This window comes from Lemur catta, chromosome 17 (assembly GCF_020740605.2).
Source record: "Lemur catta isolate mLemCat1 chromosome 17, mLemCat1.pri, whole genome shotgun sequence".
In the NCBI taxonomy this organism is placed as follows: domain Eukaryota; kingdom Metazoa; phylum Chordata; class Mammalia; order Primates; family Lemuridae; genus Lemur; species Lemur catta.
The window spans coordinates 36,967,068-36,988,677 of record NC_059144.1 but is presented as its reverse complement, the minus strand read 5'-3'; the positions used below and the strand labels follow the sequence as shown (position 1 = coordinate 36,988,677).

The following is a 21,610-nucleotide window of genomic DNA, read 5'->3' as shown; positions in this document are numbered from 1 at the left end:
AATAAAAAGATGACAGAAGTCAATAAATTATATAATTTGCTATATAATTGCTATATAATTAGCAATTTCATATAAGAAATTTGGAGATAAAATAATTGGAAAGAATGAATAAGCTATATGAGTAATAAAAAATGGACATTATTACCCATTAATTATCAGCAGAAGAGGAAGGAAACAGAACGTTTGGATATGCCATATGACTGGAGGAACACCAGTTTTTCAAGAGCTCTAGCACTACTGGTGCAACTAAATCATATGTGTCTTTTTTCTTTAGCAAACAGGTAGCTTTAAACAATTATCCATGTTTTAAGGATTTCTATGAGAAAAAGTATTACATTGTGGAAAGGCTTTGAGAAGAGACATACCCAACTATGTGACTTTGGCCAGTTTACTGAGCTTTCTTCAGCCTCTGTTCACTAGCATCCCCATAAAAGCAGATGATGGATCCATGCTAGAGGATGCTGTTGGAAGGCCAGTCTATAAGTCATGAACTGAATTAGTCCTTCTTAAATATAAGATCTATCACATTACTCTCAAAATCAAGAACTTACTCTTAGTCCCAAGTGCTTAATGCAAGGGGAAGAGTGTCAACACATTTTGGGCTCTACAAATTGGATATAAGCATCCTACTTTACTTCACAATTTCTCCCATCTAAACTGCCCTTCTCCCTCTATGTTGCCTACACAACTCTTGAGATCACTTCTCTCCTCCTTTCTTTAATGATCACTGCAAGTACTATGTTTTTCCTGAAACTTGCCCCAGCCAATCTGGTTCTCATACGTATTTGCCTCTGAATTCCAGTGTTATACTTGATTATTTTATAATACTGTTTTCCAACTGTTCTGCATAATATATGCCTCTTCAGGCATATTATAAGAACTATATCTTGAACATAGCATTGATCAAAGCTTTGGGAACTTAGTAGGCATATAGTAAATATTTGTCGATTGAGGGACAGAAAGATAGTGAATGACAGTGGATGAGATAAACTTATAAAATCAATGAAAAGGGGGATGCAGAAGACATAATGTGAATACTTTCTCTTGTTTGTTTTTAGAGAGTAGATCCAGGCAAAGTTTTTAAAAAAATATTATGCCCTCTTGTCAGAGGATACGTTTTTTAATTTATGAGAATTTTTTAATGTTTAATTTTTGAGAATTTAAAAAAATATTCAAAAAGCAGTGTTATGCCCTCATCTAGCTGTGTTAACAATACTTAGAGTGTCTAGAAAAAAAAACTTATTTTTACATGAGACTTTGGTTAAATAGCATCTCTGTCTTAGTCTGTTTTGTGCTTCTATAAGACCACAGACTGGGTACTATGTAATGAACAGAAATGTACTGGCTCAGAGTTCTGGAGGCTGGCAAGTCCAATGTCAAAGTGCTGGCATCTAGCCAGGGTCCTCTTGTTGCATCAGAACATGGGGGGAGCACATCACACAGTGGAAGGCAAAGAGAGAGGGCAAGAGGGCAGAGGCCAGACTCACCCTTTTATAATGGCACCAATCCTACCCATGAGGGTGAAGCCATCATGGCCTAATCACCTCTTGAAGATCCTACCTCTTCATACTGTTAATAATGGCAATGAAATTTCAACACGAGTTTTGGAGGAGACAAACATTCAAACCATAGCATTCTCAGTTTAGGCTCATGGTAGGTTTTTATTTACTTCACTATTATAAATGTCTACTTTATATTTAGAAGTTTTACAGATTTTGAAAGGTCAGTGGGATATTAGGAATGGTCTCTGTTCTCCACAAACTTACTTTTTCATTAGTGAGACAAGATACAGAGGTCAAAAAAGAAATAATAATAATAATATTGATGATATAAAACCCAGCCACAGCTGCCTTGCAGAAGTGGGGGATGCAGTGTGCCTTGCAGAAATGTGGATAATTTAGACAAACAGAAATAAATGGCAGAAACATATGGTCAGGAAAATAGATGAAAGTTATATTTATATCAGTAACATTTATTACATGTTTGGAAGACTATAAAGAGGTCAAAATAACTGAGGCTTGATTGAGAAGATTCTTGGTTTGTTTTGTTTAGAAAATAACAGACATGCATTAAAGATATCAAAGGTCTCATCAAAATCTGAATTTGGGGCTTTCTTTACCATGATTATGCAAAGATAGACTTGCTGTGGGGCTATCCTGTGCATCATAGAACGTTAGGCATCCCTGACCACTAATCACCAGATGACAATAGACTCTTCCTTCCTGGAGTTGTGAAAAACAAAAATGTCCCAAAATGACCCCTGGAGGGAACAATCACTCCTAGTTGAGAATCACTGCAGTAAACAAATGCAGGATTTCCCTTAAGGGAGAAGAAGAGGGGGTTTAACCATGGTATCTCTAAAGCGTCCAACACCATGATTTTTTGATATAGTTACAAAGCTGTATGTTCTTTTTTGTTATTATGAGGAAAACTAGTATCCCCAAGTTCTCTATTAGGTATTATATTCTAACAACAACAACAAAAAATCAACTTCTCCATTCCAGATCAGGAATTGTCTTTTCTTTTTCCTTTCTTACATCCAATGAAAACTACATACAATAAATTCTATGCATTAAAAATTATAAGCCTTTTATGTAAAGAACAAAGAGGTTTCTGAGTTGTCTCATACAAATATTATTTGCTGTAGACCATGTAATGGTGCACTGTAACTATAAATTATTCGCAATCTAAGTATATGATAATTCCATAAAGCTGCCACACTCTGCTTCCAAATAATACATCTGGAAGGAAAAAGTCAAATGTGCTTCACCCCACAGCAAGATATAAAACTGTTGCAAAAATCATCGTTGCTCATTTCTTTCCTTGGACCATGATGGGCAATGTTAATGGCCTGAACTGTGTCCCACCAAATTCTTATGTCTAAGTCCCAACCCCAGTGCCTCAGAATGGGACTCTATGGTCATGCTACAAGGCCTTTGGGCTTGCCCTCACCACTTACCTGCTCATCTGCAGGCAACAACTCCATGCTGTGCAGATGATTTGGAAGGAATTTGATTTTGAGATCAATGATAAAGCACTAATCTGACTCATACTAGAAGAGTTTCCATGAGGACATTTACAGGCATTAGAAGAGAATGGCAGCTCTGAAAAATGATGGGCAGCAGATGAAATTAGAAATGGGGCTTTCTCAGTGCTCCAAATGCATCCTGGCAGTTGAGCTCAGCTTTCTCTGAAGATGCTTGGAGAAAACTTGACCTATTACCACTTGAGCAAGACAGATGCCATTCTCAATTTTAAAATATAGTTCTGTTGCTTCCCAACTCTATGCCTCATTTTCCATATCTAAAAAGTATGGTGTCACAGACTTAATATAGTTGCTGCCCTGGCATCCATTTTGGGGCTTGACATAAGTTATTTGAAACCCAGTTGTATCCCATCGCCTCTGGCCTACTTAAAACCTCCCCTCTCTGTGTGGCCATATGTGATATGTTCTACTTGGTCCTCATCCCACTGACCCAAAACCCAACCCCCTACAACAATAAAATCTGATGGTCAACACCAAAAATGGCACGTGAATAAGTTCCTCCTTCATGATGGTCTTCCTTACACTAGCCAATCTGCACCCTCACCAAAAAGCCTAAAGGACAAAGCGTGTGAACCCTAATAGAGGCAAAGTCCCATAGGCCTTCTCCTTTTCTCTTGCTCCCCACTTGCTGGCTGAGCTCCCCCCTCTCCCGACTTCCTGTTGGCCTCCTGTTGGCTTCCCCAACCTCTTTGGGACCTATGAGTAATAAATTTCTTGTGTTTCATGCGTTTTAATTTCACTTCCTCATTGTGTCACACCTGACAAACACATCAGAACATAACTTTTCTCCTCCTACACCCACTCTCTGGTCAGAGCTCTCAGAGAGTGGCTATCGTGGCTCATGGCCAGTGTCAAGAGAGAGAAACCTCAAGACCAAATTAGAAAGAAACCACAACAGAAATCACAACACAGGATTAATATGATGCCTACTTTCTTGGAATTATCATGAAGACTAAGTGGTTTAGCCTGTGTAAAGAAATGAATAGTAGGTCTGGCTGATGGAAAGCAATTAAAAATGTTTGAATTATTATCAAATATTATTAATATATTTATATTATTATATATTAACTATAATTACCTTTTTAAATATTATTATTGAACTATTATTAATATCAGGTAGTAGTTATGCATGTACCATTTCTTTAGTATCATCTCTTCTAGTCTTTTATTGTTTTCTCATTCATTTTGTCTCAGATTCCCAATTATAAGAATTACAGACATGAGGTTAAAGTACCCCAAAATACAGAGATTTGGTTTAATATAAAAAATGACTTTTTCCCCCCTTTTCTTTTTTCTTTTTCTTGAGAGATGGGGTCTCATTCTGTTGCCCAGGCTGGAGAACAGTGGCTTCACCACAGCTCACTGCAGCCTCAGGCTCCTGGGCTCAAGTGATCCTCCTGCCTCAGTCTCCAGAGTAGCTGGGACTATAGGTACATGCCACCACACCTGGCTAATTTTTCTCATTTTTTTGTAGAGACAGAGTTTCACTATGTTTCTCAGGCTGGTCTTAAACTCCTGGCCTCAAGGGATTCTTCCCACCTTGGCCTCACAAAGTGTGGGACTACAGGCATGAGCCCCAGCACCCAGCCTAAAATGACTTTTTTCTAAGCTATTATCATTATTGCATTGCAAAAAGTTATGAATACTAGTTAGAGATATTCTGAGTAAGTCAGTCTGGGGAAATACATGGCAAATCAGAAAAATTATTTTCTAATCAGAGATGGTATGGTTATGAATTAACCATAAATTCAAATTAAGGACAGATAATATATATCATCTATATTAGCAGTCACATATTCCATTAGACATCACCTTTATTTCCTATTGTGTATTTAGAATTTACAAATGGCTGGTACCTCAACATTGGAGAAAGATTCCACAATTTTTGAGGATTCTGACATTTGGTTTAAAATTTACTATTATAAATATGCACAGATTATAATTTCATGAACATGGTGTGCTTCAAAGCATTGATGTGAGACTGAGGATGATTTTATTATTATTTCACTTGCGCAAGTACTGAGATACATTTTTAAATTTATTTAAAGTAGCAATTTTCCAACCAATAATTTCTTTGCATAGTTATTAATATATTCTAGACTCCTAAAACTGTCTTTTTTTAAATTTGCAGTGTGATGTCTGGCTCTGCATCATTGGAAATACCTGCTGATAGATTTGTTTCAATACCAATGGGATCATAATTATGCAATTTTTTTTATCATGTTGGAATGAAAACAAGTTTTAATTTTAGAAGACATGAAGATGAATATGATGTCATTATTTCCAAACATCTCAAGGAGTCTAAGGTTTATAAAAATCTTATAAATTATGCTGCGATATTGACAAAACATGAGAATATTTGCTTCACGCATCATAAGTCACTTTTTTTACATAATAAATGCTTCCTTTTAATAATACTTAAAAATACAGGCACCAATCACTGTGATTATAGAGGAAATCAAGAGAAAAGGTGGAACAAGGAGATTGAAACAAAAAAGGCCATCAGATTATGGTGGCAAGAATTTATTTAATTCGACTCATCTCAACAGCTATTAATACTTATTAAATAGCTATTATGTGCTGTATATTCTGTAAAACACTGAGATGCTTAAAAAGAGGAAGAAAGATGAAAAAAGGGGAAGGAAGAAAAGAAGGAGGAAGAGAAGGAAGAGGAGAACAAAAATATCACAACCACCATCCTGTTCTTCAACACACGGGAGTCTTTGAGGAATTTACATTTTGTTTCAGTTAGAGACATACTTTAGTTAGATCCCCAAATTAAATACACTTAGTAGATTCACCTTCTAATTATAAAATGAGAAGAAGAACTTCAATTACTCAGAAGGATTTAGTCCACTTAGAGCATTAGCACAGAGTTGAACACCTCCATTGGTTTTCTGCAGCTGTTCTGGACAGCTACCCACATCCTGACCTATGCACAGGGCATCCTCTTTATTCGGGCTGTGATAGGTTGCTTAAAATGATGAATGTGTACCAGCACCCTTCAATCCCTCCTTCCCACCTGCCAGAGTCACCTGCTACATGAAAAGCTACTTCAAATGGAGATGGAAACCTCAAAGGAAAGCTCTTTGAAAGGCAGGCACCAACAATGCTCACAGTAGCTTGAAATTTCCTGGAAGCAATTCTCACCCTGGCTAAGGAAAGCACTTTGGACACTGTGACTTTAATGGCACCATAAAAATAACAAGGCATTAAACAAGCCTCAGCCTTAATAGGCTGGAAGAGAGGGAGAGTGAAGGGAAATATTCAAATTACCCAAATCCAACTAATGGCACATTCAATCGATGTAAATCCATTACTCAAGGTTCTTTAACAACCCTGAGGTTTCTCCTAACATTCTAAAAAGAAGTGTGAAATGACTACCATTCTCAGATTGTCCTAGAAAGTGCTACTATAGTCACTGCAGTTGAGGGTGAGAAAATTGGGGAGGAATAAGGATCGAATGGAGGAACAGACTGAATTCTGACTACAAATATAAATGGGCTCCTTATAATTTCCAACAAAGGTGTTAACGTGGTAGATGTAGGCAAGAGGCCAGGTAAACTTACGACCTGGAGACAGAACCAGAGATGATGCAATTTAAGGTCAGGGGAACGGCCTTTAGAAGTCACGTAATTAGCCCCTCACTTTCAATGTGGGACACTGAGACCCAAGAGATGAACTGACATCCCCAAGACAATACAATGGCCTCTTCGGGTAGAGAATTCTAGAGCTTAGATTTCCTGTCACCTCATTCAGTTCTTAGAAGCTATGACGCAAGCTGGCAGGGATGACTGATGTGGGAACTACATTTTTAAGAGTCCTGAAGATATGAGACAAAACAGAAGTATAAGTGAAGTCTCCACTTCTTTAATCCTCAATTCCAAAGGCAACAACAAATCGCTTTACTCACCTACAGGGAAAAACTCGCTCATTTTCTTTTTGTAGATTTTGAAGTCAACTTCTAAGAAGACACAGAAGATGATCCGATCCACCTAGAGGCAAACAATAAACACCCAAAGTTAAAGGAAATACGGCAATTGCCTTCCCAGAACATGATCTTAGAACAAAAACAAATGGAAAAACTTCATACAGATTTTTGGCGTTCTACTGCTAACTACATCACAACACTGAGATTCAAGGGTATGTATGTGTCAAGTGTGGGTTTGTACTCTGTATATAAATAAACCCATGGGCTCTTTGGTAGAAAGATGTTATATAAATCAAATAAGAAATAATAAATGACAATAAGCCACTTTGCAGCAAGCTATAAATAAGATCTAAGATTCTGACAGGATACCTAGACTTTATGTCCTATAAAACAGCCACACGAGAGATGTACAGCAGAATGATAATAAAGTATGTCAGTAAACAAACAGCTCTTTGTCCTACTCATGTTAGACAAATATATTTATCAAACATGTTAGTATTTGAATATGGCCTAAAAAGCTTCCATGCAGCTTAATTTGCATGAAGTCACTTGCTTTTAGCTTACTATATTTGGAAACAGAACAGAAATAAAATATAACTAGTTGAGACTGACACAGGTCAATATAACATTTAATTTGGTAGATATTACCGAGTAAGTAAATACCACCTCAAAAGTAAAATGTGCGCATAGTCTGTTTTTGTCTGTTTTGAGAGAGCTTCTACGTGTAAGGAATTTCTCTGAAACATTAAGGAAGTTATATGGTAAATAGAGAAGGGAGATGGAATGTACATAATAGCTCACATATATCTGATATTAAATCGGTGACTCAATTTTGTGTCCTGAAAATAAATACCCCTTTAGTTCCTTTATTTTAACAATGTAAAGAAGTTAAAAATCACTCAGTCTATCAAACTGCAAATGGAAGACTTAACAGGACGTCAAGTGAGCCATTTCTCATGGCAGTATGAAACAGAAGTGGGGTGCGCATGTGGCACCACAACACAACCCAGATGGATGTCATCTACCTAACCCCTGAGCTCTCCCCGCCTGTGGGATGCAGGTGTTGCTAGTGTGACAGTTCCCAGTAGGAAAGACAACCTACGGGGGTGAGAAGTGGGGGCTGGGGCACAAGGAAGCGCCAGGGGTCCCTGACGGATGCCCGGAGACTTGGCTCCCTAATCTCCACACAAGCCTAGACCTCATCTGGGGTGGACTGCCTCCTGGGTTGTTACCAGACTTCCCTGCTGTAATTATCAAAGACCACACAGTCCCTGTAACTGCCCGTATAGGAGGGATTATGAGAAAAAGCACTTGGCCTTCAGAAATGGAATGACTGCAGGGCAAGTAACCATATTTCCTTTTCCCTGTATTCATTTTTATGTCTAGTGTCTGGTCCTGCCCTGCATATCATTAACACTTTCTACAAATGCAAAAGCTGCCATTGTCAACTCACTTTCCAGGTGAACTATAAATTTAGTTGAATAAATAAATGGTCAACTCTGCAATAGGGAATGCTCACGTCCACTCTCCTTAAGGCATGTTTATGTTTTGTGGCTGAAGCTCATCAAAATCGTAATGTTGAGTGATAGAAATGAGTTGCAAAAGAAAACATATTCTATGATGCCATTTATACAAATCTTTAAAACATAAAGATGCAGCAGTATAGGGGTCCATTCTTAAGTATTGTTAAAATAATTAAATGGGGGGACATTAAGCCAAGGTGGCTCCAGTGTCCTGGATTTCTACATAAGCAAACTGAATGTAAGTAGTAAAAAGAAATTTAAGCTTAACCATTCAGAAACTTCCAACTAACTTCTAACTAGGGAGTTTCCACTAGAATGACCCAAATAAAGTTATTACTCCACTTTAACCAATCACATATTTTTCTTTGCCTGGCTTCCATGTTCCCATGACAAAAGCCCTTCAAGTCCCTTCGGTGGAGCACAAAACCACCTGCATTCTGAAGCTGCCCAATTCATGAATTGCTATCTGTGCAAACAAACTCTAAAATTTTAATGTGCCTCAATTTATCTTTTAGCAGTACTAATATAAGGAAACAAACAAAGGAATGTCACACATTAACTTTATGATGACTTCCGGGGGGAGAGGAAAGGTAAAGGAAGTGGTAGGTATGGATTTAACTGAATAGTTAATATTTGATTTGTGTAGAAAGAGATGAGATTTGAGAAAATATGGCAAATGGATAATAGCTATTAATTATGGGAGTAGCTATAAAAATATCATTATTTTCTTTACTTTTCTGTATATTTGAAATACTTCATAATTAAAAGTTCTAAAATTAAAAATAAGACTATATTAAGGTTCATCACCTTCCCTTAGATGCGAGTTACTCTCAGACCACATTGAACTACCTTGATTTTCCCAAGACCATAATTATTCTCACTTCTGTACTTATGACTGTTGACTTTTTTCTTCAGGCTTCAAATGGTCAGATTATTTCTAAAGTCACCTAACTGATCAAAAATCAAAATAAGAAAATTTGGCCCAATGCAGATCTAAGAAGACCAAGCTAAATAGTCTCATGTCTATCCATTTTTCCCTATATTTAAGATCATTGAATACAAATAATGAAATTTTTAACACACATGTTCCTTGTGTGTATAAATATGTACATGAGTGGGTATATACGTGAGTGTGTGGGGGGGAGGGTTAGTGCTAATGCTAGTCTCTAAGTGCACGTTTAAATCATTATACAGACCATATATAGATTTTTTAAATAGTGCAAGAAATTCTAATCCACCTTTTAGCACATTAAGCTCCGTTACCATGGAAATGGTTTGGGTCCAAAATTCAGCAGCCTGATTTATTTTCCCAGAAAGAAAATGGATGATGTCAATGAAACACTTTTGAAATAATTGAATGGCCTAGTTCCTGCCCTCACCTTTTAGCGTAACACTGAAAATATCTTGGAAGCAAGTTGAGTCCAAGAATGAACCTCATGCACCAAGTATTTATGTATGTATATGTGTATATATCTATATATGTGGCACAAACATATTTGTGGCAGATTGTTTTTTCCAAGATGGCCTGCAATGGGCTCTCTGCCCCACAGCTCTTCTTGCAATACAATAACGACAGTCCTTTCACTGAGCGAGGGAATCTGTACTTCTTTCTCTTGAATCTTAGAGGCCTGTGACTATGGCAGAAATGATATCATGTGATTTTTAAACCCACTTTATAAAAGGTGATATAGTTTCTGCCTACTCCTCCTGGGAGGATTTCTCTTGTACCCAACCATCATGCCATGAGGAAGCAGAGGGATCACACGGAGAATCCATGCGCAGCTGCTCAGGCCAACAGCCCTAGCTGAAAGTGAGTAGGCTTTGGGCGATTTCAGCTTCAGGCTTTTGAGCCACCCCAGCTGATGCCACATGGAATGAAGATGAGCTATTCCTACTAAATGCTGATTGCAAATTCTTGTGCAAAACATAGAAATATATAACTAGAAATTTGATATTCTTCCAGCTTCTTCCTATCACCATTTTTTTTTTTTTGGAGTCTCTTGCTTTTATAACTATGTAGTAATTGACTCCCCTTGAAAAGCTCAGACTGAATAAATCAAGTAGAAGCCACAGTGGGATGACAAGAAGAATATAAAAAGTCTAATTGTTACATGGCTGGGAGATTGGAAATCTGACTTGTGTAAAGGAGGCAGGACCTGGGTAATCTATTCTAGCCCCAGATAAATTTCATGAGAACCTATCAGCATGCCTCACTATTGAGACCAGGAGCATGGTTTCATTTTTTTTTTTTTAATGTTAGGCAGTAGAATAATTTTGTCAAATAGTGGCTGCTGACAGACTGACTCATTCATTTATTCATCAGCTATTAAGTGAGCACCTTCAATTTGTTGGCCCTAGCCCATATGCCATTCACTTGCTAGAAAACATGAATCCAGAAATTGAGTGATTTTTTTGTTTTCTCCAAGCCAAACAATTAATTAGTGGCAAAAACTCAACTCAGGTGTCCTAACTTCACATCCACCTTTTCCTGTGATTACCACTCTGATGGAGACACATGGGATTGAATTTCTAGGCCTGTCAGGACTTCTGTGACATTGGACAAGCCTCTCTCTGGACCCCAGTTTTCACATTTTAATAAAGAAAAAATTGGATTATCTCTACAGTTTCCTTCTTTTCTATACTTATTGTTTTGTCTATCTCTGTAGCAGTTTTGTCCTAAGTCAACTTACTTAAGCTGGAGCTGCATTTCTCTGAATGGTTCTGTGTTAAGATGGGCCACAGAGAAATTTCCATGAGATATTTTTCAAGGGTATTTAGTTCCAGAACCAAAAAATATGATATTTAGGAGGTAGATTTCCTTTACGTTTGCCAGAAAACAGAATTGTAGGTGAGCCTGGGAAAAGTAGCATATAAAGGGCATGAGTCATTTATTGTCACCAGTAGTCATCTTATCCAGTGATACTATATTGAGTACAGTGGCTTTCCAGCCCAGTCCTGATGTTTTCATACAGGGTGCTTATTAGTTTCACAATGGCGACAATGATGTCCTCTACACCAGGATGTATTAAAAGCTAAAAGCTTTTTAAAATGAAAAGACAATATAAGTATGGGCAAGGATGTAGACTGAGAAGAGCTTTCACATACTGCTTTTGAGAATAAAAATTGTTGCAACCTCTTTGGAAAATTATTTGGCAGTATCTACTAAATTAGCTGAATATACACATACCCTATGACCTAGCAATGTCATTCCTAGTAGACACCCAGTAGAATCCACCCAAAAGTTCTCCGAAGACACATTTCAGAATGTTCACAGCAGCACTAATTGCAGCATCTCCAAACTGGAAGCTGCTTAAATGACTGTCAGTGGCAGAATAGATGAATAAATAATCATGCTTTTATATAATGTAACATTAAAAATCAATGAGAATAAAAATTTAAAACTATACAGCATAATATGAGCAAATATCACAAGCATAACATTGTAGAAAAGAATCCAGAAGAACAGAGTACACACCGGATAATTCCATTTATATAAAGTTCAAAAACATTATAGGAATAGGCAAAATCACTTATGGTGTTAGAAGTTAATGTGACAATTAACTGGGGTGAGGGTTGGTGGAAAGAGATGGTGGGAAATGCCTGAGATCCTGATTTTTTTGGTTTGGATGCTGGTTCCCTGGATGTGTTCAGTTTGTGAAAATTTGTCAAGCTGTGTGCTCAGAATCTGCGTTCTTTTCTATTTGTTATACTTCAATAAAATTTTTTAAAGGTTGAAGTCTTATGTTACAGTTGTCTTGGTCAACAATCAAAAATCTATTTTCATTGACTTCGAGGTCCAAAAAGAGTCCTTTAAAAGCTGACCTCGTAAAGGCACTCTCTCTGTTTCCACTGATCCCAACCGCAGCTCACCCATCAAGGCATAAAGGAGTCAAGATGTCTGTCTTTCACCACGATACCCATTAATCCACAGTTGGGGGTTTCATACCCCATAAACACAGTGACGTAAGTTCTATTAATCTTTTTTCAGCATCACATCCACTGCCCCTGAAGAGGGTTCCACAGTGGAGCAGCTTTGCAATATCTGTCGCCGACCTCCATTTTTCACAGCTACCAGTCATAGGGTGGCTGCCTCAGCCAAGATTATTCCGTGTTCAGCGATACAGGGAGAATGAATGGATTCTGATGAATGCAATTTGCTTCCCCAATGACAAACATTCGGAGATTGGGTATGCGTGCAAACGCTGCTTCAACGGAGGACCGATGGAGGGCTACCCTGTGTAAATACAGCCTGATGGACATCTGGGGTGAAGTCTCAACCTTCCCGAAAGAGAAACCAACAACCTCCCCATTGCAGGCTTGGATGTGGGGTGTTTTCATAAAATAGTGGCTGCTGCTAATAAGTGAACTAAATTTCAGGTCTTAAATATCACATTTGTCTAAAGATAGGTTTTGAAAGGGTGGAAGACTGGGACAATGGGAGCTTCCTCAGTGTGATGAGTAACTCAAGGTTAAAGAGAGGAGCAAAGGGGTAAGGTCACTACTAATTAAGAAGAGGAACAAGAAGTCGGGATGTCTGGGTCCTAGTCCCTTCTCTCCCACCAAGTGGAGCAAAGGAGAGCAATTGGCCCTTCTCCCAGTATATTAGCATTCTGTTGCTACATAACAAATTACCACAAACTTAATTGCTTAAAACAATACTGTATCATTTTCTTGCTAACTGCCAACCAGAGACCCCTTTTACCTTCTAACACCATCTGCAATTCCTCACTATGTGTCCCTCAAAGCAGGACATGGGTGCTTTCTTTCTCCTAGGCCAGCAAGACTGTGCCTCTATGACTTTCTCCATCCCCAATTTTTAGACTCCTTTTTAAGAGCCCACCTAATTGGGCCAAGCCAGAACTGGGCCAGAACGTTCCTTTTCATTAACCAAACTTGTTCAATACTTTAATTATATCTGTGAAAATTGTTTTCCTTATCAAGGGAGCAACAATCCCATCATATTCACAGGTTCTGCCCACACTCAAGGGGAGAAGACTAAGGCTGAACAAAGTATGCACTCCTGGTGGCAGGCATCTCATAGTGGAGGCTGTCTTGGACTTCTGGCCTCCTTCCATAACCAGTTGCCCCTGTGAACCAGCTGTGTTTAAGCTGACTTTACGATTTATCCGCTCTATGACCTTGAGTAAGTTACTCAACCTTTGTAAGCCTCAGTTTCCTCCTCTCTAAAATGGAGACATTCACCTTGTGGGAGTGAGTGGCTTAAAACACACCTATTTATTAGCTCACAGTTCTGTAAGTCCAAAGTCTGGCATGGTGTGACTGGGTTCTCTGTTCAGGGTGTCACAAGCCTGAAATCAAGCTGTCAGCTACACTGAGCTCTTGTCTGGAGATTCTGGAGAGAAATCCACCTCTAAGCTCATTTTTGTTGTCGACAGAATTCAGTTCCTTGTACTGCTAGGACAAGGGTCCTCATTTCCTTGTTGGCTGGCAGCTGAGGGTCACTCTCAGTTCCCAGAGGCCTCCTGCACTCTTTGCCATGTCTTTACCTCCATGTTCAAGCCAGAAAAGGCATGTCAGATCCTTCTCGAATTTGAGTCTCTGACTTCCTCTGTATCTGACCTCTAGACCCAGATTTAAAGGACTCATGTGATGAGATCAGGCCCACTCGGATAATCTCCCTGTCTTAAGATCAACTGATTTGAGATCTTAGTTACATCTGCAAAATCCCTTTATAGCAGTATCTAGATTATGGTTTGGATAACCGGGAGGTTTGTGTACACTATGGGTCAGGAATCCTGGAGATCATTTTAGAGCCCTGCCTGCCAAAGTTGGTTATAAGGACCACATGAAAATTCTATGCAAACGGCCTGACGTACAGTAAATGCTCCCTAAACATTAGTGACTTGCTGGCAAAGTTACTATTTATAAGGTACCCGAAACACCTGGCCCAGTGTTGGCATAACAATATAATCAATGTTCACTTGGTGACTCCTTTAGTTCTACCCTGATTTGTCAACCAGGCCAAGATGAGGTACCAGCCCGATGAGAGTATCAAAGGCACTTTTTCTGTCTGGTATGGTGAAGGGCATTTTATTCCAATTTCTGAGAAATTCTATCTTAAAAGAAACTTTCACAAAATGGCCCATATTATATATAAGCAGCTCTGTTCTTGTCTGGCCATATCAACCAATGAGAAAAAGGGAAAATGGGTAAGCTGACAGCAGAGCTGCTATAATGGAAAAGATTTCACAAGACCCCACAAGAGTCCCTGTTCTGATATTTTTAATATCCTTGTCTAGTGTCACTGAATATAATTCGTCTGCTTCTTGAAGGTATTGAGGATATTCACATTGTGCACACCACCCTAGAAGCTACTATTTCGATCTCCGAATTACAAAATGGGAAAATTTTTCTCTCCGTGTTCCCAGAGACGTTTGGATGTGTTGGAGAGCATTTATAATCCCTAAACTCTCAAAGGGCATTTTTGCATTTTAAAATTGCTTCTGCATGCATAAAAAGGATCCTTTATTTTTGGGGGCTTTTTGCAAACCCAGTACATCTGTCATTATTCTGTGGCAGCACAATTCAAAGTCTTCCTGTTTTGTTTTGATAAATTGCTCTTTTTGACTTGTCTTCAACTCTATAAGAAAAATGGCCATGTATCTGAGGAGCCAAAGGGTTACTTTGGTTTGAACCAGAGGCTCATTCATACAAGTTAATTTCCAAGCCTGCCTTGCATTGATCAAAACGGACATCCTGGCAAATGATGCCCCTGTCGCGGCCCTAGAAGCTGCTCTGTATGCTCAGCGTAGAACGGACGCCTGCAGTTCTATATTCGAGCAGGCCAAGTGTGTCCTGTCCTGTCCTTGTAACCAAAGAAATGATCCTGGGAGATACTGGCTGCGGGGATGGGGGTCGGGAGGAATGCCCGTCAAAGATGAAAAACGAATTTCCTTTTCACAATTCAAGAGGAAGCTGTGGTCTGCTACTCACATCTGCCACCTCCCTTCAGGACTCATGCTCATCCTGCTTCCTGTGGCTGGAAGCACTGGTGACTGGCAGCTCTGAGGAGTCCCTCTTAGAGGACTGTCCTCTGCTGAAGAGAGCACGTCACCTCTCTCCTGACATCAGCCTACTTCCCATGACTGACGCAAGCAGCAGCCCACAGGCCCGGCCCCCTGCCCTAGCGTTGATGCAATTCTGCAGGGCCATCTGTTATGGGCCGAATTGTGCCCCCGCTCTGATTCATACGATAAAGTCCTAACTCCCAGGACCTCAGAATGTGACTGTATTTGGAGATAGTTACCTTTAAAGAGGTAACTATGTGAAAATGAGGTGTTTGGGGTGGGTCCTAATCCAATATGACTGGTGTCCTCATAAGAAGAGGCAATTTGGACACAGACACACACAGAGGAAAGAGCATGTGAAGACACAGGGAGAAGAGGGTTGTCTACAAGCCGAGGAGAGAAGCCCAGGAGTCAACAATGCTGACACCTTAACATGAGACTTTTATCCTCCAGAGCTGTGAGAAAATAAATTTCTGTTATTTAAGCCACTCAGTCCATAGTACTTCATTACACAGCTTGAGCAGACTATGACAGTATCTGAGCTCCAGAGCTCCTTGTGGGATCAGCCCTTGCTGCCACTGTATCACAGTTCGACTTTGCCCAACCCTGCATCTCTCATGCTCCCTCTCCCCCCAGGTATTGATTAAGAGCATCGTTTATGAACTTCCTGCTTGCAAATCTCCCTCTCAGTCTACTTCCTGGAAAACTTGACCTATGACAACAACTCTCTACTTTTAGCAATCTGACTTATTTTCTTCCCATGCCCACTTTCTACATCATTTTCAGGATTGGGAGTGGCAGAAGCCAATCCCACATGAAGCCCGCTGCCTGCCTGAGGTCTGCCCAACAGCACACTCTGCTCCTGCTCCTTGCTCACTAGTAATTGGAGCAGCAACCGTATTCCGTTGTTGACCAATGGTTAACCAATGGCTGATCAATGGTTAACCAATGGCTGACCAGTGGTTAAGGGGCCAGGATTCATTTTGTAAAAGACCATTCTAAGTTAGCATAAGTGATAAATTAATCCAACAGTAGATTTGTTGAGATTGGGGCCCCATCCAACACTGACCATTGGGAACTGTGTCTATCAAAGTTCTTGTGAACGCTATTCTGAGGATGGGAAACTGGCTCCTTGGGCAGATGTGCCATGACAGCCGTAAGAAGTGAGAGTAAGTCATAACATGGCTCAGGCTGCCCAGAGCTGAGACCAATGCTAGGTGTATCCTGGCTAAGGGTAATGTATCTCCTTTTGTGTAAGAAGTGAATTTCTTAGATAGGTTTTAACAAATCCATAAAAGGAAAGTGGGTCCACAAGGTCAAGAAGTATCACAGCACTGTGGTGCTCTGGGGACGTGCCCTTGGGCCTCAGTAGGGCGTATGAGCTAGAGGATGTCCCAACATCTGCATCTCTTTGCCTGAGGGCTTTCTTAGTGCTAGGAGACTCTTGTCTAATATTTAGTAAACTGGGAGTTTGGAGAATTAATACCTGTCACCCTAGCAGCCTCCACAAAGACTGGCAGAAGTTGATGTTTCAATCTCCATGCTCTATCACGCTTGGGTGAGAAAGTCCAGAGTTTTCTGGGGAGACAAACTTCTGGTTTCCAGCGTTGTGAATTTGATTGCACACTCTGTGCTGCCCTTCCTCACCCATGAACCATCCACCTGTGCTCCAATCCTTGGCTTAGGGTCTGCTCTGGGAGAGCCCAAATCAAGGGGTGAGGAGAAAATCGGTCAGATATCAACTTAATCTCTCTCCTTTTTTTGTTAACCTCCTTCTCTTCCTTCAAGTTAATCTCTCAAAATCCATCCTATCAAAAGTTAATGTAATACAATTCAGCTTCTAACTCTGATAAGGTACAGACTCCAGCCTATACTTTGCCATCACTTACACGGTGCCCTCAGTGCCCTTAAACTGCGAAGACGGTGCCAGGAATAGCTCTTCTGACTCAAACTCCTTCCTCATCATCTAGTCTGTGACATGAAATTACCCTTCCAGTGATGGAGCCATTGTGTATCCCGTGCTCACACAGCGCTCATGTCAACCCTCCAACCCAGCTGCAAACCCCTATTGTCTATTTTAGCCTCCCGCTTCTCAGAATGCTCTGTTTCCTCTTTCTTTTATTTGATTAAGAACATCTGCAGAGGTGGATCAGATACAAAAGTTAATAATTACTCTTTGTCACAGTAATTAAAAATTTCAAGGAAGAATTGTCATTCATTGCTGCTTATAAGAGTGCCCATGGAGGAGAGTGCTTTATAAAGCCAACGAATCATGATTTTCAAAAAATGCCATCACTGGGAGAAACAAAAACCTCCACTCAAAACCAGAATGCCAGGCCAAGTCACAAGGTGGCCCTGAAGCCTGGCCACGACGTTCAGAGGGATGAGGCCCACCACATAACTGTGCCATCGTCCTGTGCATTCTCATTAGCATCTGACACGCACACTGATGCCATTTACAGTTCAAAGGAAGCTCATTAACATATCTTCCAAAAGAGCATTTTTGTGAGGACAAAAGCTGTTTTTCTAAAGCTGGTGTCCCTCCCACTCCTGCAAGAAAGAATCTTTTTGTTCAAAGGCAAACCTCAAGAGAACAATCTCCCTTGAGTAATTTTCTATAGGTTCATGTCTCATACAATGTGAAGCAGCAAACTAAAATGGTTTTATCAAAAATGCCCCCTGGGGGTGGATGGTGGCAGCAGTGGTGTGCATGCGTGTGTGCATGCGTGTGTGCGTGCGTGTGTGTGTGTGTGTGGGTGGTGTGGTGTGCATGAAAGAGGAAGGAAGGAAGAGCGAGTTCCATCTGTGTCTCTCTTCTTAGCCGCCCTCTATCCTCAATCTCCTCCAATATGCACTATCTGTTCCAAATAGTTGATTGTTACTTTATATTTTTATCTACTTGTGGCTATTTCATATTTTCTCTTTAAATGCCAGATAGAGGAACATGTCCCTCAGCTAGATCGTTAGACTTCTAGGGGAAACACCATTTTTTAAGTCATCTTTCCAATTAGCAATTGATGTGGCCAACTGAAGGGTGTAGTAAAAGGTCTCAATTGTGTTCCTCCATTGGACTAGTGGGCTCTGAATGACCTAATGATGACAACCCCCTGATTCAGAGACCCTAAAAAGAAAGACCATTTGAGACAAAGGTAGAAATGTTGGTCCCCTTTCTCTCTGGAAGAAGTATCCTTCATCTCCTTCCTCTGGCCCTCTGTTGTATGTCCATCCTCCACACCATTTTCTACTTTATATTTTGAAAACCAAACGCACAACTTTCAGTGGTCTTACCAATTAATTGAGTGCATTTCAAATATTTATCAGCAAATACCCACAGGGCTGTTAAGCCTCCCTCAGGGACTTGGTGTCTAAAGTGCCCCTGTAAAATTTTATTTTGGGTTTTGTCACTTGATCTTTTATTTAGTGTACTGTCTAAAATGTTCATGGTTATATGCATATACAAACAATGTTTCTCCTCCCAATCTTTACTAATCCTTGAGGAAGATGGGCCCCCTTTTTACAGTGGCTTCAAGTCTTCCCTGGTACACTGCATCAAACTCTGCATGAGAGCTGGAACTCTTCTCTTGCCAGAAAGTCACGACTTAATGGCATACAGCCAGTATGCTTGGTATGTTGTACATTTGCATGACAGATAGATAATTGACAGAGATAATTTAAGATATTTTAACTTCCAAAAATATTTCTCCTTCAGATACTACAATGTCAAGTTATAATTCAGTCTTGTAAACTTTACATTTTAAACCCAATCTATTAGGAATATAAAAATCTTCCCAAGGGAAGGGAAGGGAAAGGGACTAATAGCTATTCAACACTTCTCTGCTAGACTCTGACCTATGGGGTTTCATGTGTGTAAGGTCAGGCCATCCAGAACACTACCTGTGAAATAACTATTATTATACTAATTTTTTAGCAAGATATTCTTTTCATTTGGAAGCAAAACAAATCATTAAAACAACAACAAAAGAATAACTAACCAAACAAAAACTAAAAAAAAAAAAAAAATTGAACAGGAAGATAAGAATAGAGCACAGAAATGTCTCACTGGGGGCATATGAAAAAAGGAACAGTAACAGTCAGGTATTCACTAAGATTTTAAAAGAGGGTAATAGAATGATGGCTTTCTGAAAATAGCCAACAGATGTCCCACCCATTATACTAATCTTGTTATATAACGTCTGCTGCTGTAATTCCTTAGAAATCTATTTTCTAAACTCAATTCTGCTACAGCATCTGTGATGCTAAAGGCTGCAGTGGCTGTGTCCCGGTTTTCATTGGTGTTTCCAATGCCAGTTACAGGTCAAAATTTAAGGGCAGTCAAAACAAAGACTTGGTTTGCATTTCAGCAGGAAAACGATGCTTTATTTGCATTTGTGCTGTATCCAATAATGTCCCAACCCACCATCCTTCAGCAGGAGAGGAAGTGCCCAAATCATGAAGATATGCAAGTGGAATTGGCATATTGGCAAAATTTAGAGTAACTACTCAATTGCTTAGGGAGATACGTTCCTAAAATAATATTGCCAAAATCTACTCCTAACTTTCCTCCTGAAGTATGAATTTGGTCCATGGACTTAACTGAATGATTTATTCATTAAAAACTATGATATACTTTTGGAAAGGTTTGGGAGGGGAAGCCAAAATTTAATTCCGTGAACAGCTGTAAAAGGTATTTGGAAAGATCCACCGATGATGTATTCACTGAAAAATTTTAACAAAGATTCTATTTTTCTACTTAATTTAGAATTCTATTTAAATTCTATTTAATCTTCTTTCGAGTTGTCAAACAGACACATTCTTAAAATGCAATTAACTCCTAAGTTAAATCTTTAGGAAACTGGATATGGAGATGCCATAAGTTTTTTAACTATGTCAAGGTCTACTTTGTCAAAAGTTCTGGTTTGGGGGAGCTATTTTGTTGTTGTTTTTTTTTCTTCACACCAATGGTCTTTCTGCTACCATGTTGGATTACCATATGTTCTAGTCACATGGCAGCCTGTATGTTTTCTATCTCAGCCAGTTGCTCTGATCTTTCACTATGCTTTTTCTGTAGCTGGTAGGTGAGAAATGGTTAACAGGATGGGTCTAGCCTGCATGAGGCATGGGCTTACATAAGGCTTGTGATGGCACTCTTGATACTACTCAGTAGTAGAAAGACCATTTCCTGCTGTCCAACCAGGAAATTACTTTGCTCTGCTGTAATGGACTAAAACCACACCCTCATTGCCACCCATAGTGAAAATGTAGTAGAAAGAAAGGTCAGTGTGCTCAGATTAGAGGAAGTTGCTGCTACACCAAGTCAATAAATTTGCATGAGTATCTCCATTTTGCAGACTACACCGAAGGGGCAAACTAATGTAGAAATCAATTGAAAAAGACTGATTAAAGCAAACTAACAAAAGTCTGTCACTTCCCTGACAGTTCAGAGTGGGACAAAACCAGCAAGAGTGTCTATGAGATTATTTCACAATGTTTGCCATAAAGTATCCTGGAATGCTGAGAATTCTCAATGGGGATCCCTCCACACTCCAGCTCATTGAGGATGGTTTGAGAAATTCAGGTCAATTGCAAAGATTTCTTAAACATACATCTGTTATTTTAAAACTGCCTTCAAATTTTAAAAATTCTATTCAATTATTTATATGTTCATGCCTATTTTGTTAATAGGATCCAAAATGTTTCCTTCTTGAATGTAAAAAATTTGGGATCCTGGAAGAGATAACATTTTTACCCTTGGACTTCAAGTCCATGCAGTTTACATGAAAAATCTCACTTTTAGACAGGTGATGTGGCTTTAAAAAAGGTGTTCAATTCCAGAGCCTGTGGAAAAGGAGGCAAGGTAGAGAGAATAGGCTTAAATTCAGGTGGTCCAGATTTTGTATATGGGAATGGCTACTTTCTTACTTTGTCACTTCCAGTGATTTAACTTCTCTAAACTCAGTAAAAACAGGGCTAATAATAGACTAACACTACAGGGCAGGGTTGTCTAGTATATTCAAGGGGATGATGTGTGGGAAGTAGTTATTGATAGTAACTGTTGAAAATATGGTAGCTATCACTCTTAGCA

At 39.4% G+C, this 21,610-nt stretch overlaps 1 protein-coding gene across 1 annotated transcript in view; it reads right to left on the bottom strand.

Moving 5' to 3' along the window:
- LOC123622903 (ADP-ribose glycohydrolase MACROD2-like) overlaps positions 1–21,610 on the bottom strand; it is a 1,130,381-nt gene that overhangs the window by 152,556 nt on the left and 956,215 nt on the right. Inside the window, exon 5 of the mRNA XM_045529595.1 lies at positions 6,960–7,041. Within this exon, the coding sequence (XP_045385551.1) occupies positions 6,960–6,981 (22 nt within the window). The 5' untranslated portion in view covers positions 6,982–7,041. The remainder of the gene's footprint in view (positions 1–6,959; positions 7,042–21,610) is intronic.